This window comes from Dipteris shenzhenensis, chromosome 16 (genome assembly GCF_047967505.1).
Source record: "Dipteris shenzhenensis isolate YYH24624 ecotype China chromosome 16, Dip_SZ_1.0, whole genome shotgun sequence".
Taxonomy (NCBI): domain Eukaryota; kingdom Viridiplantae; phylum Streptophyta; class Polypodiopsida; order Gleicheniales; family Dipteridaceae; genus Dipteris; species Dipteris shenzhenensis.
Window position 1 is genome coordinate 38301664 of NC_141611.1, and position 25322 is coordinate 38326985.

The following is a 25322-nucleotide window of genomic DNA, read 5'->3' on the forward strand; positions in this document are numbered from 1 at the left end:
AAGGACATGACATTGAAACTGCACAATGGCTGAGCTAAGGATCACGAGGGTCTATGCACTGAGTTTATCGCATATGGGATCGACATGTTAGCCCTGATCCTAGCGAAGCTATTCAATGACGCTGTTTGCCTTGGCTTCCCCCGCACTTGGACACTTAACACCATCACCCCCATCCACAAGGTAGGGGATCTCATGGACCCGAGTAACTACAGGACTATCATGATTGGACATGTGATGTCCAAGATCTATGCAGTTGTATTGGATGCGTCGGTGAGCCTGTTCGCAAAGATGAGAGGGCTCAGAGCAGAGGGTCAGGCCGGTTTCAGGCGAGACCATGGGACTATGGATCACATACTCACACTCAGGAGTATCATTGAGGAGGCCAGATCACGGAAGGAGAGGGTATATTACTGCTTTGTCGATTTCTGCAAAGCCTTTGACATAGTATCTCGAGCTCGTCTCATCACACGCCTACAGACACTGAGATTTGATCAGGAGATCATCTGGGTAGTCGTGGCACTTTATGAGAGAGTCTCAGGCCGAGTTCGGACAGGTGCAGGTTGGACGGATCAGATCTTGAGTACCATAGGGGTCAAACAGGGTTGTCCCTTATTTCCAACCCTATTTGGTCTCTACATCGATGAGCTTGAGACTTTCATGGGGGCGTTCGAAGGGACCGGTTGCTCACTTGTCGGGATCATAATTGGGATTCTTCTTTATGCAGATGACGTGGCACTCTTGTCGTCCACACCCGAGGGGCTCCAGCGACACGTGGATGCACTGCAGGCTTTTTGTTTATCCCATGATTTGGAGGTCAACTTTGGTAAGACCAAGGTCATGATCTTTAACACCTCTCGAGCAAACATTCAACGGAAGTAGTTCACTTTCGGTGGGTCACCAGTTGAGATCGTATCCTCACACTTGGGGGTCATCTTCTCCGGCCCGGTTTTCATGATGAGACTAGCGATGTTGGCCAGAGTGAGTAGGGGATACGCCTCACTAGCGCGGCAGAGACAATGCTTCCACTCCCACTTCCAAGACCCTTGGACCAAGGCTCTTCGCTTTGACTCCTTCGTCCGACCAACCGGTATGTATGGCAGCCCTTGTTGGGGGCCTGACATGTCAGAGATAGAGTGGACACGGGTGGAGCGCTTGTAGATCCTCATGCTCTCACGGATGATCTAGGGGAAACCGTTTGTACCACATCACATCACTGAGTTTGGTGCTTCTCCACTCCAGCTAGATGCAGCCTTTCAGACCATCACATATCTACACCGGGTTAGATCATATGGGGACTGTACATCAGGGAGACAGAGGTTGCCATGGTTGGCTCTCGATTCCTCCATGAGGTTGGCAGCAGAGGGAGACGAGCGATGCTGGTATGCATGGACTCACAGATGGTTTGTGAGACTAGGGTTTCAAATCGATAGGATACCTTCTTTTCAGTATAGTTTAGATGCCCCTCCGGTACTCCCACCCATCATCCCGATTGAGCCACACACCAACTAGGTCATTGGAGAGGATCTCTTGCAGCTACACACCTTTAGGATCTGGTTGGAGCCGAGGGAGCTTCCAGCGAAGCTGAGTTTCTACAGAGATTACTGTCTTTGTATTTCGGAGGAGGGATTCATTACACCACGGGGGTACACTGAGCTTCATATGCCTCACTCACTACGGATCTCCATCAGATAATTTCGGGTATCATCACACCGCCTCTGCATAGAGAGCGGCAGAGTAGAGGGGATTCCTAGGGAGCATCGCTTATGCATATTGTGCGACTGTCAGGAGGTTGAGTCGGAGGAGCATTTTATTTTCAGGTGCCCAGTGTACTACGAGATTCGAGGTCGCTACCACTGCCTCTTCAGAGACGGCTCCGGGCTCCTTTCCAGATTCCTCGCCTACCCAGATCAGAGATGCCTCGTGGCCTTCATTCACGAGGGGGTCCGACACAGAGTACTTACTCAGGCGACAGGGCTTGGCCACATCATCAGACACCTCTCAGAGTAGGATCATAGAGTTCTTTCCATCGAGTGACATTGATTGTCCAGTCTCTAGCCGCAGATGTGACAGAGACCCTGACCCGACGATCGTAGCACGACACACGAGACATCGAGGGGACACACAGATCACTCTGGGGAACCTCTCGTTCATTGTTTAGAGTCGGGATACGTCCCACGGGAGTCACGGTGGCTCTGGTCTTGCGTCGAGTCTCGGAGACCGAGATGCACGGCACCCCTTGACGGGCACCAGCGTCCCATCACCGGCTATGCACCAGCCAGGGCGACATGACATATGGAGGATTCCGCTCCGCTCCAGTCTTTTTCTTTTCATTGTTACACCCAGATGTATTTGATTATGTATGATTAGACTTAGGATTCAGCACGGGTGATGATGCTCGTTTCAGTAGCTCCACCCTTACTGTGATTTGTATCAGGTTTTCTTCCAGTCTCATAGATCCATCGGTCTTCCGAAGACTCTAATAAAATTCTTTATTTCTCTCTCTCTCTTTCGCTCTCTCTCTCTCTCTCTCTCTCTCTCCCCCCCCCTCCCCTTCCCTTTTAATGAAGCGGTTTGCTTAGAATTTCCTCACACGTGGACTCTTAACACCATCATTCCCATCCACAATGCAAGGGACCCATGAGCCAGGAAAACCATTATGATTGGGTGTGTCATGTCCAAGCTTTATACGTCAATACTCGACACAGAGGACAGCCGGTTTGCAGAGATGCAGGGACAGGGACGGGCTGGATTTCGACGTGATCATGGGACTCTAGATCACATACTCGCGCTCAGGGGTGTCATTGAGGAGGTCAAGGTAGGGACATATAGGGTCCATTGCTACTTTGTGGAATTCCACAAAGCCTTTCATACAATGTCAAGAGCTCACCTTATGAGATGCTTGCATTATGACCAGGAGATCATCTGGGCTGTCATGGCACTCTACGAGAGGGTCTCAGACAAGGTCCGGATTGGCATATGGTGGAAAGAGGAGATCATGAGCACTATTGGAGTCAAACAAGGTTGTCTGTTGTCACCAACCTTGTTTAGCCTCTACATAGATGAGCTTGAGAGTTTCATGGGGACACTAGGGGGGCCGACTGCTCTCACGCTCGCTCTTTGATGAGATCTTTTTATATGCACATGACGTGGTCCTGCTCTCATCCTTAGCGGAGGGCCTCTAGAAACATTTGGATGCGCTGCACACCTTTTGTGAGTCACACAACTTGAAGGTCAACCTTGTTAAGACTAAGGTTGGTGTTCTTTTCTCTAGCCCGATTTTCACGATGTGATCGGTGGTGTAGGACCGATCAAGCAAGGGATATGCTGCACATGCTTGAGTCTTGACTAGAGTGGTAGTGCTTCCACTCCCAATTCCAGGACCCCCGAACCGAGTCTCTTCTCTTTGATTCCTTGGTCTGCCTAGCGGGTATGTATGGTGGTCCTTGTTGGGGGCCGGATCTATCAGAACAGATTGATCATTGGAGACTTGGAAGTGGCTGAAGATTCTCTTGCTATCATGTATGATCCATAGCAACCCATCGGCCCCACATCAGATTTGTTATGGCTGAGTTCAGGGCATCTCTTCTGCTGCTTGATGGGGCATTTTAGGTCATCAAATACCTTTACCGAGTTAGGAGAATGGCTCTTGTAACTCAAGATGGTGTAGACTGTTGTAGCTGGCCCTATCTTCCTCTACGACCTTATGAACTGAGGGTGATTGGAGATGTTGGTATGCACATACATGAAGGTGGTTTGAGACTTGGGGCCTTCGCATGGATAGATTTTCCCCTTGTTGATAGATTAAGGGACAAGTGGCTCGTATAGACTGCATCAAGGGCATGGTCAAAGTGTATCTGAACATGGGTGGGGGCCAGCAGGTCTCGTCCTATGGTTGGGATGGTATTCGGTATGCTGAATGCTAGATAGGAGTGATCAGTGTCAAGTGGAAGGGGAGGACATTAAGATCATGTACTTGTGGCTCAAAGGATGGGGAGCCCATCAAGTTATCCACTATACTCGTCCCCCCTCCATGTGGGGAATATGTGAACCCTCTGGATAACAGCCATATGTGAAGGCCATTATATATGATCAAGTCATGCACTGCTCCCATCTCCAGTAGGTGTCGGCCATATCCTATGGCCTGTGGAAGAATCCTTTGAGTACCTCGCTATCCCAAGCTTTGCTAGATCTATCTTTGGTACTTTGAGGGGCTGCCATGTGGGCAGCACAGCAGCCTGGCAGAGGGCTGACAGAGGCGCAGCATGTACAGGCTGGAACAAGCCTCTGATAGAGATGCACATGTGGCGGCATGAGCAGGCTGGAGGCGTTTGCGTGGCGGGCTGTCTGGCAGAGCAAATGGCGCAAAAGGGCAGGGGAGCCCAGCAGATCAGGTCGGCCACATGGAGGCCTGGTTGAGCGACCGCTTGGTACAAGCTAGATGCGGGGAATTGCAGAAATTTGGAAGAGTACAATAAGAAGTTTTGGGAAGCCTTGTTGCCAGTGAACTCCTACAGGCATGTACCGCTGTCCGAGCAAATTGAAAGGTATTGCTATGGGCTGCCAAAGGAGATTTGGGACTACTGCACAAAGACAAAAGTCTCCAACATGTCTCAGTTAATTGATAATGCCACTACAGCTTATGCACTCATGCAAGGGAAGGTTTTTGGGTTCAAAGGCAGCTACTTGGAGGCACCAAAGTCAAAGATAGCAAGTTGGAATCCCCCAAGAAATTCAAAAAGTTCTCGCAGCCTATGAAGGCGTGTACCGTCTCGCACGCGTATGTCAGATGAAGAAAAACAAAGCCTTATGATGCCAACAAATGTTACATTTGCAAGGAGGATACCCCCACGTCTTTCGAGTGCCCACACAAGAAGAGGAAGTTCCCTTCCTACTGAGCAGGGTGAGCATAAGGAAGAGGATACTGGTGGATGTGCATTGACTACTGAGTCCTCAATAAAATCACAATTAAGAATGAATTCCCTATACCTAGGCTAGATAATATTTTGGATAGGTTACATGGATCTGGAATGTTCAATGACATTGATCTAAAGAGTGGTTATCACCAGATCAGAATTCAGCCCGAGGATGTGCACAAAACAGCATTCTGAACCACATTTGGTTTGTTTGAGTTTCTTGTCATGCCATTTGGGTTGGCGAACACACTTGCCACCTTGAACAGAATGATGGAAATTTTTTAAGAGAATACCGAGCCTTTGTTGGCACTTTCTTTGATGACATCATCGTGTTCTCTCAGAATGAGGTTGACCATAGGAAGCACCTAGCAATTGTTTTTGAGGAGCTTCAGAAGCTTAAGCTACTTATCAATGCCAAGAAAAGTGAATTTTTCATGCATGAGATCCATGTTCTCGGACACATTGTTTCCAAGGATGGAGTCAAGATGGACCCCGCCAAAGTAGAGGCTATCAAGAATTGGCCACACTTGAAGAACATCCATGAAGTACGTAGCTTTTTGGGCTTGTGCTCGTACTATAGGAGATTTATATGATATTTTGCAGAGATTGCATCACCACTCCATGCCTTACAGAAGAAAGGGGTAACTTTCAGATGGGGTACCACCGTGATTGCAGCTTTTGAGAAGTTGAAAGAGAAACTCTGCTTCAATCCTGTTATCATACTGCCTGATCTTCGCAAGCCCTTAGCTGTCCAAGCTGATGCATGTAGGAAATCATAGGCGGGGTACTTATGCAAGACAGCAGAGTGGTGGCATACGAGAGTAGAGTGCTCAAGGATGCTGAAATGAATTTTGGCATCTACTAGAAGAGATGTTGGCTGTCATACATGCTCTTTTGATATGGAAGCATTATCTCTTAGGTGCTGATTTTTATGTTCAGACCGATCACCAATCCTTGCAGTACTTCCTCACTCAGAGAAAGTTGTCCGAGAAGCACATGAGGTGCGCAACTTTCTTTCTATGTTTCATTTTCAGATTGTGTATGTGCCTGGAAAGAAGAATGTTGTTACCGTGCACTTTCCCAAAAGCCCGCCCTAGATGCAGTGTCCATTAAGCCGGAAGTTTCAGCCGTTATCATTGCATACCGGATTGACGCGGGGCATCGAGAGAAGACCATCCCCTTCTTTCGTTACACGGTCAGTAATGCCAGGAGATTTCAGCTCAGTAGTAGAGGCTGGAGACCCTCCAGAGTTCCTCATTGGGAGACTTTTGGTATTACTGCGGATCAGCAGAGGTACTTCTGGAGGAGGCTCTGGAAATCCCACAGGAATAGAAAGATCACTATCTTCTTTTGGCTTTCTATTCATGGAGGGATTGCAGTGAACCTTTGGAGGTCCAGATTCGGAGCCGACCCTACTTGCCCTCGTTGCCTTTCTGCTTCGGAGTCTATTCAGCATTGCTTATGGGATTGCAGACAGGCGAGATTGATTTGGATGGGGATAGCCAGGATCTTCAGTCACTTTGCCCATTCCCCACTCTTTATGACTTGGGGCTCGGTGGCTTGGCTTTCTCTTACAGGACCTCAGGTTTTCTATGAGGGACCCGGGCCATTTCGGTTCGACGTCATCGGGTTGAGCTCTGCTCGTTGGATGTGGTTCCACACCGTCCTTTTACAGCTGTACATGCCTCTGTGGACACTTCTTGGGAGATTATAGCGAGCATAGCAGCCTGGCATATCTGGAGATCCAGATGCACAGAGGCTATGGAGGGTACTCAGGTTCATCCCTCGCACACATTGGCTAGTATCTGGACAGACATCGTACACACTCTGATGGCCGTATGGACGGGTATGCAGGGGGACTCCCGTGCAGCCTCAGCTAGGAGGGCTTCTTTCTTCAGGGAATGGAAGGATTCTCCTTTCTTCTCTGAATCTACTCTCTGAATCTACTACAGGGTTGAGATGGCACTTTCAGCCTCAGCCTTGGTTTCTTTCCACCTCACTCTGAGGGGGTTTTTTATTATCCTCATGATTTCATGATGTATTCCGCTTTGAGCTTGCTCTCGCGGGTTTTTGTTCTTACTTAATAGAAGTCTTTTTCATGAAAAAAAAAAAAAAGTAAGAGGTAGAGTTTCCCGTCACTACCTGGTGAAGTGTAGGAGCTATCCTGCCTGGATGCGAAGTGGATGGAGGAGGGTGATCTGGCAGAGTCACCTCGAATTTTGCACCTCTATTTGGACACATTTCAGCTTGAGCCCACTGCGGTGCAGGCTCCTACAAGTTCAGCAGAGACGAGATCTGGAGCATTGCCTGGTGCTCGAGAGAGGGAGCACCTCCACTTCCTTGATACAGACCGCTGTCCGATTTTGAAATTAAACAATTAAACTATTCTAAAGCTCAATCACAGATAACCACCAGGCTAGTTTAGGCAGCCACTGACCTGTGTTGTATCTAGCATGTGTATGATGTGCTCGTTCAACTTCTTTCATCCCGTCCGCTTTTTGCAGATGACCTCATTTCAGATTGGGATGATCTGCATTGATTCCGCTTTGCGTCCAACAACTGGAGCCACATTGGTCCTTTTGATTGACAACATCTTTGACATTGTGTTTCCAAGCTGTTTCTCTTGTGTTATAGAGGACACCAACATAGCTAATGTTGCCCTCTTTGCAGCTAATTAGTCTAAGCTCATGTTCTTCGCTCTAAACACAAGAGATTACATTTGTAAAAACTCAACAATTGTTGAGAGCGTTAGAGACCAAAAGATTACATCCAGTGAGCCAAAAGATCCTTGAGAGCCTTAGACGCCGAAAGATTACATCCAGCCGTTGTTGAGTGGTTATGAGCCTCATTGAGCAAGAGGATATTTGTACAACTCAGTATTGCCACCAGCCCAGCTTGCTGCATTCGAATTTCTTGGGGAGCCGATGGCGGAGACAATGGAGAGGCCGAAGACCGTGCACATTGCCAAGACACAGATTATGATCACCCAACAAGACAAGAGTACTCTGCTGTGAAAATCTCGAGCACTTCGTCAAGGTCTGAGGGGAATTCATACAACACAGCCATACAGCCAGAGGTGTGCATGCCATCCAAGCTGATGACATGCAGATTTGGAGGAAATCGACTGAGGGAGCGAAGGGATTCCACAAGAGTCAATATTTTGAGTCCTACAGAGTGCAACGCAATCATTATATATGAGAAGGCAGACAATATTTGGATCACGTTGCATCGAGGGGTGGTAGTAGTTACAATAGGCATGGTGAAGATGAGTGGGAGAGCAGTGGAGCGAATGAGTAGGGGAGTAGATGAGTGATGAGAGTTGGAGGAGGGAGCGTGGAGAAAAGTAGAGCAGGGGCGGAAGATTTAGGATCGATAGGCAAAAGAGAGAGTACAAAGAGTCGATGATAATCAGCCGTCACGTCGACTAGTGTAGTGGAAATGAAGGAATACAAGGTACATGTACCTAGACCTAGGACTAAGTGTCCTAGGTGTCACATAGGACTAAGTGTCCTATGTGGCCTAAAAGGCACTAACACTACAAGTGCCTATATTTATGCCTACAAGGCACATACCATGGCCTATAGGGCATCACTAGAACCACCAGAAGATGGCCTACAAACCCCCCTCCATGGGATGGGCTGAAGTATTCTGGAAACATCTCAGAATACCTGGTATTTTCTGATCATGGTGGCACATGTTCATCCAAAAGGATATAGCCACCTATGAATGTACAAGGGATGTCAGATCATGTAACAGAGGGAACCGAGTTTAAAGCCTGTCGGAAGACTTCGAACTTGGGACGAGGAAGTGCCTTTGTAAACATATCTGCTATGTTGTCCTCTGTGGGAAGATGGGACAACTCTATGTCTCCTGTTGACAACCGCTCTCGAACATAATGATAGTGAACTTCAATATGCTTGGTACGTGCATGAAACACTGGGTTACGCGCAATGGCCAAAACACTTTGGTTGTCAGTGTAGACCATAGTGGAGGATGTCTGGCGAATACCAAGATCTGTAAGTAACTGTCGAAGCCAAACACACTCTACTGTAGCAATGAAAGCTGCCCTGTACTCAGCCTCACAGCTAGATGTGGCAACTAGTGGTTGCTTCTTGCTAAGCCAAGAGATACATGAATTTCCAAGCAAAAAACAATTGCCGGTATGTGACACTCTGGTGTCGGAGCATCTTGCCTAGTCACTATCCGTGTACGCATGCATGGTAAGTGAGCCCTGATTACCATAGAAGAGGGCTAAGTTTTGAGTGCCTCTGAGATATGTGAAGAATAAGCTTCCCAGTATTTGGTTGGTATAACCGATACCCTCCGCTCTCTTGGTTGTAACCAATAAATATGCATTTGATGGCTTTGTCATCAAGCTTATGTCTCAACTGAGATGGTACATGAACATATGTAAGAGACCCAAAAAGTCTTATGTGTGAAAGTGAAGGCTTCCTGCCTTTCCATGCTTCATTAGGTGTAACAGTCTTGAATGCCCGTGTAGGTGATCTATTCAGCACATAGTTGGCACACATCACTGCATCAAGCCAAAATTTATTGGGCAAAGACTTGGCCTTAAGCATGCATCTGGCCATCTCCATTGTGGACCTGTTTTTCCTTTCAGAAACAGGATTTTGCTGACGAGTGTAAGGAGTAGTGCATGAGTGAACAATGCCCCGTGAGGATAGAAATGCATCAAATTCCTTTGACATATACTCTGCCCCCCTATCTGTGTTGAGGGTGACAAGCTTGCATCTTGATTCATTCTCAACCATATTCAGCCACCTCTGAAAGCATGAGAACACTTCAGATTTGGCTTTTAAGGGATATACCCAGCAATATCTTGTGAAACCATCAATGAGTCATGAAGCACTTGTACCCCCCAATGGCATTTGTCCTCATTGGGCCACAGACATCACTGTGCACTAGCTGTAATTTCCTTTGTGAGAGTTTTGGACAATTCTTTTGAAAAGGAAACCGATGCATCTTATCTAAAAGACAACCCTCACACAGATGTTAGGAAACTGTGTGAGTTTGAGGTACATCATTTGCCATCTGCTGTGAATGTAGCTTTGCAAGAGCTCTATAATTGAGATGGCCCATTCTCTCATGCCAAAGACGAGTTTCAGCAAGCTGTGAATCTGAAATAGCAAATGCTTCAATAGAAAGTGCAGCTGAGTGATGATCAAGGTGATAAAGCCGCTTTTGCAAAGTGCCTGTGAGGACTATGGCATTGTCATCACGAAGAACATAAACTAGGCATCTGTAGCCATAAAAAATCACTCTGAAACTTGAAGTAGCAATTGCTGAGATTGAAATGAAGTTGACTTCAATTCCAGGCACAAAGAGAACATTTGTCAAAGCGACAGGATGGTTTGAAATGGATGTGAGCTGCACGTCTCCAATTCCTTTTACAGCATATGAAGCATTATTAGCACATGTGACAGTCCCCTATCGAGGTGCATCTGATAAAGAATGAAGAAAGGGACCGTGATATCACGGCCTTCTAAGAGTCTTATTTGCTCGATTTTGGCATAAGGCATACAAAGATTTTGCTCAACTTTGAACAAAGATAAGTATTTTAAGCAAAACTTTCTAGGCTTGTAGAATTTTCACAGTCATATGGCTTGTAGAATTTTCAATTGTCTGCAAGATGTGACATGCTTAGAAGCACCACTATCAAAGTACCCTGAGCATCATTAGCAGTAAAGAGTGCATCAGCTTTGGAGGGATCAAATGAGCAATGGACAGCCCATGCCCAATCATCCTGGAGAGCATGTGCATGTGAAGCATCTGCTGGCTCATGGGATTCAATAGCATGTGAGGCATTAACTGTCAATCCTGCTTTCTTTTTCTCCGAAGCAATGCGCTTCCTGCATTCTGAAATGTCACGTCCAGGCTTGTGACAATAATTGCATCTTTTCTTCTTTGACTTATTTGCTGTATTTTTAGATGCATGGGAGGAATTGCAGCTGCTATGCACAGATTTTGGCTTGCCCATAGGCTTGGAAGCCTTTCCTCTTCCTGTTTGCTGTGAAGCAAATACATGATCAGGAATAATGGCTTGTCTATTAGCACGAATTTGCTCTTCCTGCAAAAGCAAAGTAACTAGCTGATCAAAAGAATAGTGGTCTGGATTACCCATGGCCACTAATCGAAGGGTTGTAGCAAACCCTTGATATGTATCTGGGAGTCCATTCAGTGTGGTAGTGACTAGCTGTGAATTTGGCACCACCTCATCAATGTTGGCAAGTTGTTCCATGAGGTCCTTGACCTTTGTCAGACATGCATCCATAGAATCACTTTCATTCATACTGACAACCTGTAATTGCCTTCTCAAATATGCAACACTTGCCTCATTGCGAATCTGATAAAGAGAAGCCAATTTATCCCAAGCATCCTTTGATGTCCAGCAAGACCGGATGTGTGGAATAATGATTCTCTTGCATGATAAAGCAATACATGAATGTGCATTTGCATCTCTTGCATCCCATCTTGACTGTTCTTGAGTTGGAAGAGCAGCAGCAAGAGTGCTAGAAGATGAGGCATTAGGAGTACCCTACAAAGGGACCAGCAGTAGAGGCAACCACTGTAGCATTGGCTGGCCTTAGATCAACCTCAAAAACAATATTCCACAAATGCCTTGCAACAAGAATATGTTTCATGAGATAAGACCACATCGGATAGTTGGTGCCTTCCAACTTATCATCTTCACGAAGAACGCCAAATAGATCTTGATTGTTCTTAGCCATAGCAAATGTGATACCCTGAAAGAGACCTGAAAACCCAAAAGCCTCAAGGCTATCACTGCAAAGAGCTGGCTGTCCAAAAATGACAGCAAATATCTGCAAATTTCCAACCCAAATCAAAGGGCAAATGCAGACAATGTGACTGTGGTAGGCAATGTTCACAGCAAAAACAGCAAATCTGGCAAAAGCCTCAAATTTAATGAGGGCAAATAGGCCAAAAAGAGAGCAAATGCAGAAAAGCTCCAAATTTTGCTGAGATTTTGCAAATGTGACCCAATGTGTGAGAATCTGACTCAATGTCCTGCAAAAGTGACTCAATGTCCTGCAATCTGACCCAAAAGTACTGCAAACAAACAAGAGATTGCAGCCCCAAATCAAATCCCAAAGTGCCAATGTTCTTGCAAGAAATTGCAACCAAAGAAGGTGAAAAGAATTGAAAGCCCCAAAAGCTGCCAATGTCCGAATTCACAGCCAATGCCAGCTAGTACAGATTCTGACAACAGTTTCACACGTGTGAAACTGTACGGAATACCTGGAGCAGGTACAAGCTGTACGGATTTGGTATGTTGTACGGAGCACTGTACAACGAATGTACAGAAGCACAGTACGAAAACATGTACGATGCCTATACGAAAGCAGGTACTGAACATGTATTGTGCCTGTACGGAGTGCATGTACAACTGTACGATGATGCAAGTACGCTGTACGAAAAGTATGGAATCCAATGTACAGATGCAGGTACGGGGGTGAGGGTACCACAATACGATGTACGGTGGCGCAAGTACTGAATGCAGTACCGAACATGCACTAGACCTTGAGTACGCATATACGGAGAGATGCACGGCGCAGTACGAAACGTAGTACATAGCTGGCAGAGTACGGTCGTCTTGTGTGCAGGCAGAGTACAGTCTGTACGGTTGCTCAGGTACAGAGCTATATGGGGCTGTACGGCTAAGTAAGTACGGAGCAGGCTGTAGGTACGGTCGTCCGTACTGTACGACTGTATGGATGAAGGGGCAGTGAAGCTGAAGGGAGCTGATGTGAGTCCAAGTGTAGGAGAAGACGAGTTAAGCCTAGCTCTGATATCACTGTAGGATCGATAGGCAAAAGAGAGAATACAAAGAGTCGATGATAATCAGGCCGTCACGTCAACTAGTGTAGTGGAAATGAAGGAGTGCAAGGTACTTGTACCTAGACCTAGGACTAAGTGTCCTAGGTGTCACATAGGACTAAGTGTCCTAGGTGGCCTAAAAGGCACTAATACTACAAGTGCCTATATTTATGCCTACAAGGCACATACCATGGCCTATAGGGCATCACTAGAACCACCAGAGGATGGCCTACAAAAGAGAGCTGGAGGAGGGTGCGTGGAGCAAAGTAGCAGAGCAAGGGTGGATTAGAGCAATGTAGCAAAATGCCAAATGCCAAATGTCACGGATCTTATATAGTATAAAGTCTAGTCAAGTAATAGTTTGGCCGTGAGGGACTAACTAGAGGAAGTACAAACTTCTTAGAATTTCCTAGGGGCAAATTCTAGGTGTACCCACAAGGTCCTAGGGGCACGGCAAAGGCATTAAAGAGGGGTTTTAAAGTTAGGCCCAAGGACAACCAACATTGTCCTTGGTCAGGTGGGTTAGGACTTTAATGAAGGGCAATTTGTCTTGCATGTGTATGCATGTGCTCCTACCACCTAACATCTCTCTTCCTCACCCTCCTAGAGCATTCCTAGCTTGCAGAAGCTTCTTGTGCTGATTTCGATGCATTTTCTTGCTCCTCCTTCCACTTTTTGCTTTTGTGCACGTATTTTCTGCGGCACGCTTCTCAAGGTAGTCCGTACAGCTTGGACGGACTACTGTACGATGCATTTAAGACATGCCGTGTAGCTTGTACGGACATGTGTAGACTGTACTGACCTAAGGCACGCATTTTGAAGAGGCTGTATAGACATCTGAGTGCAATTTTTGAGGTATTCGCAATGAGGCACGGATCCCGAGATAGGTCATCTCCAAGATAGGCATTCTGGGTGCATTTTGGGGTAGATTTGTTGCCCAGACCTCTTCAGCTCTTTCTTGCCAGTCTTCCGCTCTCGATCTGTTCATTTCTCTCTTTACCTGGAAGCTGGAAGACTCTTGCACCTCATTGGGATAGGCGCGAGGACAGAGTTCCCCCTCTACCACGGACAGCAGGTATTTGGTTTTTGTCTTCCATTGAATCACAATTTCTTGAGTTGAAGCTATTTGCAATGTTTTTCTTGTGTTTGGAATCGACCCACAGGCTCAGGCAAGCACTCAAAAGCAAGGGTGCTGAGGCTACTTTGAGCACAATTTGCAATTGGTTTGGATACTTTGATGTTTTCCGTTGGGTCAAGTCAGAAGTGAATGCCTAATTTTGCCTTGTTAGTTGGAACTCAGTGGTGCACTATGGAATAGATGCCCAGAAGATAGTCAGGAATTGCAAGAGGAATAGTGCAGGGATGAGCCCCTGGTGTAAAGCATTTCTATTGAGAAGTATTAAATAAATACCGAAAGGGGTGCCAAGGCATTTGGGGCTAGTGGGTGTCTTGTGTACACTTTTCATCGAGCAGGGGAATTCTAGCCTCCATACAGTTGTTTATCAGTTTATTTCCACATGAATTTAAAAGTGTCTTGGACTGCATGTGCTTGCTGTCCTTGATCTTGATTTGCGTTTTTTTTCCAGCATTCATTCTCACAATGTCCCATTTTCCCACAATAGTGACAACCATGGGCATTGCTTGTATTGCCACCACCTCTCCTTGCATGAGTTTTATGAGTAGAAGAAGAAATTTGACCAAATTTTGTTACCTTTTCCACATCCATAGGCTGTAAAACCTTGGTCGTTTCCATTACCTCCATCCATGTGTTGCTTCGATTGCTCTTCTTGATAAAGCAAGCCAAATAACTCTTACTTGGTAAGCATTTTGACATGAGCTTCCATGTTGAAGCTGGAGATAAACCCTTTGTACAAAGTGCCAAAGAGTTCAAGGTAATTGGCCAAAAATCCGTATCCTCCGTTCGCTCAGTGATTTCTTTGAGCTTTATGAGACAAAAGAGAGTGTATCTTTTTCTCTCATTATCAAAGAGTGAAGCTGTCCTTCAGTTGCAAAACTCTGCTTGCATTGTTTATCTCAAAGTTATTCTCCAATATTTGCGATGCTTTTGCTGAAGTTTTTGCACTTATTATATGATATAATGAGGGGCAATCTGATATTTGCAATACGAATGAACATTTCTCTGTCCATCTTTCTTTCTTTCACTCTTTGATGTCTTGGCATTTGTGACAGGCTTTGTGAATTTGCTGTTATCCTCATTGTGAAATTTCAAACAAGATGATTTTAATGCCATTCAAGTTCTCTTCCATATGAGCCATGTGACTATCTGAAGTTGTGATTGCAAACAAATGCTATCCCTAGACACTGTTGCTGTAAGAACTGGAAATAGTAGTGCCTCCGCAAAAGGTGGAAAACCTTGATGTGGGTTGTTGAAATCATAAAAAAGGATAAGCATACACAGAATGCAAAAGCCCCTTTTTTTGTCATCACAAAACATCTGCAAATGTGCACTTGTAGCAAGAATTAGGTCACTTGAAGACCTAGTTGACAGAACCATCGCATAATAAACTCTTGATTTGCATGTGAAGGTGCATCGAAAGATGAAATCTCACATTTGAAAGTGTAAAAGTTTGTAAAACTGCAATCCACAGTTCCAAAAAGACTATTTTTTGAGTTTGGAAGCTGTTTTGACAATTTTTAAGCATCCCAATGTTGCTGAAGTATTGTATGGACATCTATACAAACAATTTTACCTGACTATACAGATTCCATATGGAAATATCGCCAAATTTTTTTATGAGCGCTTGTTCCAATAGTCCTCTTGGTTAATTGGAATATGAAAAAGATGCTTGAGTTGCTGCAAATCTGCCTTGGAGTGCATATTGAGTACCAGGAGAGCTCCCACATCGCCACAAGGTGAGTACTTCTAGTTTGGAGCAAGTTTTGGTGATGGAACTTCTCCTACTTGATGTTGTCTTCCTTGGGTCACCTCCAAGGATTCATAGCTGCATGTGTTTGTGTGAGACTGGCCTAGGAGGACGGCTTTGATACCACTCATGAAGTTTGGGAGAGCAAAGAGAACACACAATGTGTTGGGAAAGCTTGAGAAAGATGAAATGAATTGCACACACTTTTAATACAAAGGAAATGTAGGTTTTGTAAAAAATTATAAACCCTAGACCTCGGTTAAGTCCTAGGGGGACTCGTTTCTTTGAAAAAAAAAAAGTCCTAGGGGGACTCCTGGTATATTGTCGCATGTATTGTGCACAAGATTATTATGGCACCAGCTATGGGGGCCCCTAGACTCCATTACACTGGACTCATATTCTGAAGTCTCTTTTGAGTTGCTATGCTGATCTTGAGTTTACGACATAGGCACAATAATTATTGTGAGGAGATGTTTTGGCACATGTCGTAATGTATTGTAGACTCGATATTACAACCCATGAGAGCACTATCGAATCCATGGTGGGCATAGCCGAACAATGTGTTGGACTTTAGCTGGTCACCTCCCCATTTGTAAGTCCCCATATGAGGAGAGTGTGGGGAGGTGGACCATGATACCTTGGGGCTGCCACATGGGCAGCACCTTGGCTGCCATGTGGGCACTATGCAAGCAAAGAAAAGCATGGACATGGGGCGACATGGGGCTGCCACATGGGCAGCACATTTAGGAGATTACCTAGCAATGTGGAGCCTCCTAGGTGGAATGGAACAGAGGCTGTGTCAGCAGTAACAGTACGGTGCACTCCTGGGTAGGTTTGTTGGCCTGGAACAGGTCGACAAGAGCTTGGGATCAGGCAGCACCTGTACGGATGGTAGGCACCTCTGTCAGGGCTGTATGGAAGGCTGCCGCAGGCCAGATATGCAGGGGCAGGTCCAGAACAGGTCCAAGGGAAGGTGCATCTGATAGGCGGCTGTTTTGCAAGGCATATGGGCCCGTGGGCCGGTGGTGGGCTGGTCAAAGCCAGCTAGCCTTGGCTGTTTGGCACAGACCAGGGTCAGCCCGCATAGACTAGGGGTCGGCCAGTTCTGGTTGATATGGAGGACTTCATGCCTTATAAAAGTGGAGCCCTAGGAGATCACTAATCATCCAGTCCAAGAGCCGTTTGAAGAAAGAAAGAAAGTCTATCAAAAGTCTTCAGCAGACCAAAAAGGGTCTATGAGACTAAAAGAAGCTGATACAATGAAGTGATGGGTGGAGCCACTAAAGGGCATCAACACCCAGTACAAATACAAAATCCATAATCCATAATTTATAGTCACGCCCAAAATGGCATCGGTACATAAAAGGGGGAAAAAAACTCTCTGAGTGGAAGACAGCGAGTGTCAACCCTAGGAAGGGGGCATTGATGTGTGAGGCTGCGGTGGTGGCAAAAACCTTGTGATAGGGTGCTGGCAGTTGTTGACATGTACAACCTATTGAGGTCTCCTGGCTGTAGCCCTGTGGCGAATAAGTGCTACGGTCACCCCTATTGGTTATGCATCGGGTCTAGTGAGCATGGAAGCAAGGTCCCTAGCGTGACCTATGCCTTAGTGCCCTTTCGAGTCTGGCATGTTTCTAACTCTAGCTCAGGTCCCACGACCGCCGCCTCCGTGAGTCCTGTTAGTCAGTACCACTGGTCAGAGCATGTTGGAGCACCAACACAGTAGATTTTGGTGCATCATCTAGGAGGACCACGGGCTGCAAAGAGGCTGGGTGTTTGCTGCAGCCAAAGAGCTCGAAGGTGTCTTCATCCTAGGCTGACATTTAGGGCAGCAAGGAGGATGGATCAAAGGGGGAGCTTGGGCCTCATCATTGGCTGCATTCTAGAGCCGCGAGGAGGTCAAGCAATCAAGGTCAAGCATTGCCTTACCAGTAGCTGTCCGGGAGGATCAGCATTAAGGTGTGTTTGTGGGGCACGACAACGAGGCCCACCTAAGCTCAAAGGGAGCACACAGGCCGAGTTGTTTTGAGAGTGCCACAGAGGTACGAGAACAACTGTTCTTTTTAATCTACAAGGGTGCACATCTAGATAGCACTCAGCTACTAGAGGGTGTCACACTGGGCATCACTTTCGTATTGTGTCAGTTGTGGATGGAAATAATTATTTTGTTGGTTATACATCTCTCCTATGCATTGCTCATTCAAGTGTTGCACTCATAAGTACACATAAGGGAAGAAGTTTTGGATTCCACATATCTAATGCCACCTTGTGAGTTGCTAGGCTCTATTAGTCTTCGGCTGTGTGTACCCTTTGTTTTCTAACACAATGCACCATCTATATTTCCCCCCCTTCTTAAACAGTCTACTTTATGTATTGTTATGGTTATATTTGTGCGCAACGTATTAGTTTTCGATTCTTAGGTCTCTACTTTTGGTTTTAAGGCCTTGTGAGGAAGAACTAATACTTTTTTGGCTTTAGGTTTAGGGGATCGCTTACATTTTTGATAGGCTAGGTGTTTCCTATTGAGACTCCATCTTCTTAAAACTTGTTAATATGGAATACATTTTCTCTGATAAAGAAGACTATTCATGTTCATTGGTCATAGTATAAACTATAGACTTCAAAATCAGATCAAGTTTCTAGTTTCTTTACTTGCCATTTTGCATATATCTATGAATTGTATTTTTAATCGTTGACTCTAATTTGTTTTTACATGTTTCTACCAAGGCATCATCTAAAGGCTTTGCTTTTCTCCACAAACTATGATGAACGGATTCTACAATTCTATGAGTGCCTTTCATAGTTTTCTATCTTTGGAGCCATTTTAATGTGTTTGATTCCTTAGGGTCATGCATTCATTTTCTACATTACTTGTCTTGTGTATTGAGCTTGTAAGACAATTCATTGTAGGAGATGGGTGATTTTAAGAATGGACCAGTGCATTATTTTGAGACAAATACCAAAGGATGTTCTTCAAGGAGAGTTGAATCTAGTAGAGATGGTTGCTGAGGTATGATAGTTTGATTGGAAAGTTATTAAATGACAAGTGTGGGATTTGAAGGTTTGGCATAATAGTTTGTAGCTTTGATTTTTGATTTCTTTCCATGGAAGATCTCTTAGCATCTATTGTGAATAGAGGAGTTCACCACACTACCAAGTTTAGAGTGATTTGGTTTAGACTAATGTTCCAAATCCTTACAGTTTCGTATTAGGATTCCAATTCCTTTGTTACGTGGAGAATAGGCCCTTGTTGTTGAATAAAATAATGAAAAGAAGTTAGCTAGCCAGACACATTGAGCCGCCAAATACTCTTATGTAGAAAAATGCTTTTGTTATAGAATAAGAAAATCAAACAAGATAGCAGGCTTAAAAATGCTTTTGTCATTGAATAAGAAAATCAAAGAAGATAGCAGGCTTAAGTTATCTACCTAACAAAATCTAAAGAACATAGCTATTCAAAGTTGCCAACCCTTTGTTGCTTGCACCTCGGTCAAGGGGCTGTAAAGACTCAATGGAAAACAAGGTCTTAACTTTGAATTATAAGACCAAGAGAGCAACGAAGCTAAATGAGTCGTAAGAAAAAATAATATTGGTTGTAGGTCAGCAAATTGGTCTTTTGCTAATTCTGGGTTTCTGAGAGTCTTCTTGGCATCCCTCCCAAATGGCATGTGTAGAAAGAAGGTGTGTCTTGCTCCCAAATCTGGTCTTGGATTATTGAGCCTTAATATGCGTGGTTGCCAAACTGTCGATTATTCCTTAAACTAGGTCTAGTTCCTAAGGCTGAGATAGCTCTTAGATGGCGAAGCTAGTTTCACAGTTGCTTGATTGCATTTCTTCCAATGTGCTAGATGTGGACACCGCTATTACGGCTATAGTAGCGTTATGAGCATTGGACAGACCGCACCTTCAATAGAAAGGACAAACAAATGCCATTATTGAAAGGTGAGATAGCTCTAGATAGTTGCCCTAGTTGATTTCTAGGAGGCATCACACCGTTAAACACGGCATCAAGTGCCACAACAATTGCAAAGTCAAATCAAGTGAAATGTCTATGAAAGGGGTATCCATGCATCAATTTGTTACAATTGAAAGGGTATCCATCAACATCTCATATGCATACCAAATGAATACTCTATTAAAGGCTATCCATTCATCAATTGGTAATGTGAGTAATACACCTGAAAATCATGAGAAAATTCCACATATGTGCATTGCAAATATGTTGTAAGCTAGTCATTATCCTTTAAAAGGCTTGCGAAACTTGGATGAGTATTATGCGAATGTGAAGGCTTTTCACATATGAGCTTTGTTCCATCATTATGTGCATGGATGCAATTGACATTGCAAGGACCAAAAAATGATGGGCACTCGATTTGCCAATGCCAAATGATCTGTGTCAGTCTAGCCCTTAGAAGTTATTAGCTCGACCAACGTCTAGCATTCAGATTTTGAATTTGACCTTTACAAAAGATTGGGTACGTGTTCAAAGTTCGTTCTAGCATTTTACTTTTTGGGAAGCAATTGAGAGCTCTTGCCTCTCATCTCTTGTGCTAATATTCTCTAACATCTGGTATTAGAACCACGATGCCTATGAGCCGGTATCAAGTGGAGTTCAGACGGCGGTTGGGCGGATAGAGGAGGTCATGAGTACAATTGGAGTCAAGCAAGGATGTCCTTTATCACCGACCTTGTTTGGACTTACGTTAATGGGCTTGAGTCATTCATTGCCAACACTAGGAGGCACAAGTTGGATCCCTTGCCTCGATTCTCCTATATGTGGATGATAATCTCCTCTTCTGCCAAAGGCCTTGAGCAACATTGGATGCACTCTGGACTTTTTGTGAGGCGCATGATTTGAAGGTCAACCTTGGGAAACGGTCTTCACATGCCTTGAGAGCAATTTACTTTCAAGGACAGCAATGGGGATCACCACATCTTCTACCTATGTGGGAGTTCTCTTCTCAAGTCTGATATGCATGATGATACTAGCAATGCAGTATGCCACGCTAGCCAAAGTTGAGCAAGGTTGTTTCCCCCACTTCAAGGATTCTAGGACCAAGTCTTGTTCTTTGATGCGCAGTTGGGATGTATGGTAGACACTTTTGGGGCCTATCATCTTCTTCGGATCAGCCCCCTTCGACTTCAGTACTGCAGGCACCTATTCTTGATTGAGGAAAGGATGTAGCCCTTGGCTCTGTAGCTCTCTTGCAAGTAGGGGTTTTACAGACTACGGCGTCGTGTTTAGTTTAGAGGAACTCTTTCTCTGATTTGACTGATTATGGAGAGGCAGAGTTCTTGCCCTCCACATTTGATGACACTATTCTTCAAATTCCTACACTTCCATAGGTGTAGGGGTCCTTTTGCATGTGGACTTTCTTGCTGTCCAGGTATCCAAGAGATCTTCTTCAGAGGAGGGAGGTGCTACCGCTACTAGGTTGGGTAAGGTTTTCGAGTCTACTTTCTCTCGGTGATGAGGCTTGCTAGCTGGAATATTCAAGGCCTTGGTGGTGTCCCTCATTGCCGCACAGGCAGCAACTGATTCATAAGCAGCCTCATCCAGGTGTTAATTGGGGGTCTTATTGATATTGTCTTTATTCAGGAAGAGTCTGCTGTGCAAAATTGTTTCTCGGTCAAATTTCTCCTTTCTTGGGCAATAGGGGAGGAACATGCATTTCAGTTTCAGATTCTTTTCTCCCTCTCATCATCACATCCCTTACAGCATAGTGGATTTTACTTATTATTGGTGGACATAAGGTTGGTCTTTGCGACCTCATATCCACGTCTATGCTCCCAATAATAAGTGTCCTTTTTTGGAAGGAACTGTTTTCTTGGGTACCAATTGCAGATGCATGGATTATTGGGTTGACTCCAACATGGTGGGGTTGCCATTAGACAAAAAAGGGGGAAGGGAAGGTGACATTCACTATCTTGAGATAGCAGCTTGGGATGCTTTTCCAGTACATGGCAAAGATTCTTGGGCAGATGATGCTTTTCACACTCTGCCTCACTCGCTTCTGATTTCTTGGTCAAATATGAGCTGAGATGCTAAATGCAATCCATGGGTGGATTCATAGATTATATGTTGATGATTGGATTTGTTGGCATTTTAGTAGGGGTTTCCACCTTGGATCACTTTTCACTGGTTTTGATGGTTTCGGAGCCTCGCTTGAGATCTTGTTATGCCAGTATGAGGATTCTAGATGCTTGGATGTAGAGGAGGGCCTCATAAAGGTAGGGTTGTAGGTTTGGGTCTCTCATATGTAGGGCATACTCACTTGTGGCAGCAGCCCTATCTGGTGTTAGTGATTCTTATGGTTCTATTGTGAGTACCAAAAGACATGAATCTTCAAAAGGGAGGTTTTCCTTCGTCAGCAGCTAGCAACCCTATAGAGGGAAGAGGAGAAACGGCCTACAGATACTTCACTTCAGGAGTGGCTTGCTATAGCAAGGGCTTATTAGCAGGTTCCTTTGGATCAAAGAGCATAGTATGCTCTCATGCATGGGAGTCATTTGGATTTGAATAGGAGGAAGATTCAATAAACACTTCTTCTCTACACATGGCCTGAGACTATTAGAGTTGAGCATCTCATGTGTCCAGTTAGTGAGTGAGGGATTTTATGTAGGTGTGGCCGTCTCTTTTAGGTTAGGTATTGTGACATGAGGAGTGGCTTGCTACAGCAAGGGCTTATTAGCAGGTTTCTTTGGATCAAAGAGCATAGTATGCTCTCATGCATGGGAGTCATTTGGATTTGAATAGGAGGAAGAGTCAATAAACATGGCCTGAGACTATTAGAGTTGAGCATCTCATGTGTCCAGTTAGTGAGTGAGGGATTTTATGTAGGTGTGGCCGCCCCTTTTAGGTTAGGTATTGTGACATGAAGTTGGGGGTAATAAACTTCATGCACCTCTTCACTTCGTGCTGCTTTTGAACTGAGTGATAGAGATATTCATCAGTGGGAAAGGGACATTAAAAAGAATCTTTTATACCAAGAGACCACACCATACTATCCTCCCTTATATGAGAATGAAGATGATAACATCCCAAGTTATGTTGTACTCAAGGATAGGGAGAAGGAAAGGATCAGCGGAGGCCATAATCTCAGCAAGCCGGTCTGCGCCAAAGAGAAGACTGATACGTTATTAAAAGAAGATCTTGCGGCTCAACATGGCATGAACTGATATATATCGAGGAGCTTGAAGGGGCTGATTGGGTCGGATGGGCAGGCTCCGAGGAAACATTGCACCTCCTTCATAGATACCTTTACACTTAGCTCAAAACACTGTGCAAACTGTCATTAGACACAGAGGCCTATAACTTTCGGTAGAGACATGATACCAAAGATTCAAACACATATAGACATGCGCCTTGAGATGGGCTTCGCGCTAATATACATTTCATAAGAAACAAAGAAGTGGCCAGAAAGTTATGGGCGGTTTACTAGACGGGGGTAAAAATTGTCATGAAAACACACTGTCAAACACAGAGACTCATAACTTTTTGCTGTAGTATCTGATTCGAGGTCTGATAACACAGAGACATGCGCCTTAAAGAGAGCTTCACGCTGATATAAGTTTCATCAAAATTGGACTAACGAGCGGAAAGTTATGAGCTAAACACTAACAGGGGTCAAACTATCATGAAAACAGAGTGTCAAACATAGAGACTCACAACTTTTTGCTGTAGTATTTGATTCAAGGTATGATAACACAGAGACATGCGCCTTGAAGAGAGCTTTGCGTTGATATAAGTTTCATCAAAATTGGAGTAACGAGTGGAAAGTTATGAGCAAAATACTAACAGGGGGTCAAACTGTCATGAAAACAACCCTCCATCCATGCTAATTTTGCTTGTTGAGCAGGATGCTCCCTCAAGACTTCACCTTTATCAACGATCCACCACTCATAGATTTCGCCTAGAAGAGGGTAAATAACTTCCTTGGTGGCTCGGGAAATGGATGGACCAGTGTGTGCAATGAGCGATTGAATAGAAAGAACTTTTAAGGCTTTGAAAAAAAGAAAAGGGAAGAGAGACTCAAGAGAGGAAATACGAAGTGATTTTCATTGTCAATAGAGTGAGACTCGACTCCAATGCAACTCAAAATACTACAAACACAAGGGAGAAGAAGAGGTTTCATACGTACAAGAGGGAGCGGAAGCTCCAAGACTACTCATAGAGAGAGAATGAACCAGAGAGAGATGGACTTAAGAGTCTACATAAGAGAATATCTACAAGAGGGAGAGAAGGCTCATGGAAGAGGCTTGAGGAGACTAGAGCTACAGCAACATGAGGCCTAATGGTGGAGAGCTGATAAACAAGGGAGAGGAGGGCTCCTTTTATAGAGATTTTGTTACCCTCCTTGACGCATTTACAATTGCTGGCTGTAGATTCCTTTCCCCATCAATCACATAAGCCTGTATGTCACCATCCATGCCCTTTTTAGCTACTCTTGCCATGTGTCCTATCAAAAGATGCTCAAGACTCTTAAAATATTGAGAAAGTCAAGAGTCTCTTCACATGGAGCCCATAGGGACCCTCTCTTCTCCATATGTCCACATCCTTCTTATTCCACATGGGAATTTTAGAAGGATTCCTCTTGACTCCACACTCCTCCACATGCTTGGCATGTGGCCTCTCTTATATTATTGGAACACATGGACATAAGCCCACCTCTTTATATGACTCACTCTTCCTATTTTCTAAAAACCCCATAATATCCCATATACAAATAACTCTCACTCCATACCAAGGTATTTATAATTCATACCTATGGTATTTACAATGATCCATTCCACTCATCCTCTCAATCTCATACAATATCTTAGAAAATAGAAACAAGTGAGAGCCACTAGGCTATCACTTGATACTTAAACTCTTATTAAACATGGAAGAAAACAATACCAATGCCAAATAAAAAACATCAAATTTTAGCGTCACAGTATCATCGTATGATTGTGCCTATTCATAGGCTGTTTGGCAGGGAATATTGGCCCAGGTTATAGGGCACTTTAGCCCATATTATAGGGCAAGTAGGCCAGCCTGTATGGCAAGCTAGCCTGGCCACCCTTGGGGCCAAACCTAGGGCTAAACCCAGGTCAATTAATCTAGCTTGGGTTGGTTGACTGACCCTGGGGGGTCTGCCATGGGTCGGCCACTGCAGGCCCTATTTATAGGATCATGTCTCACTTATGTTTGCATCTCTTGGAGCAGTTCCTCTCCTCTATTTTGTTTTCCCCCTTGTTGCAATATACAGTTACCATTGCCTCACATTGCTTATGTTTTATGTCGATTCTCCATAGGTCCGTCACTTCAGTCCGTCGCTTCTCCATAGGCCCGTCGCCTCAGCCCGTCGCTCGTGTCACCTGCCCCGCCTGCCCTTTAGCACCTTTAGCTGCAGCTAGAGGCACCACCAGCAGCGCCGCCGCTACCAATAGCAGCTTCGTCACTCCCTCGTTGGCCACCTGTTCTCAGAGCCCCCCCTTCTTTTCCACTGTAGCATGTTCCTAAGCTCCGAGGGTCCTCTAACCCGAAGTTGGGCTAAACCCCCAGCCCAACCCGGGGTTAGCTTCAGCTAGGGGGTTCTTGAGAAATAGCCAATATGGAATGGCCTATCCTCGCCTCCAAGTAGCCCTTAACTCCATCAACCTCAACTATCAAGACTTGGTACTC

General features: G+C 44.9%; 1 protein-coding gene across 3 annotated transcripts in view; it reads left to right on the forward strand.

Annotated features, from left to right (window-relative positions):
* Nucleotides 1-25322, forward strand: part of LOC147892924 (Protein prenylyltransferase superfamily protein) — a 133856-nt gene that overhangs the window by 36290 nt on the left and 72244 nt on the right. For 2 of the 3 annotated variants that reach the window (XM_087387124.1, XM_087387122.1), the window contains exon 4: nucleotides 18566-18665. In XM_087387124.1, coding sequence (XP_087243250.1) covers nucleotides 18566-18665 — 100 coding nt within the window. The remainder of the gene's footprint in view (nucleotides 1-18565; nucleotides 18666-25322) is intronic. The other variant, XM_087387123.1, reaches the window with a different exon arrangement.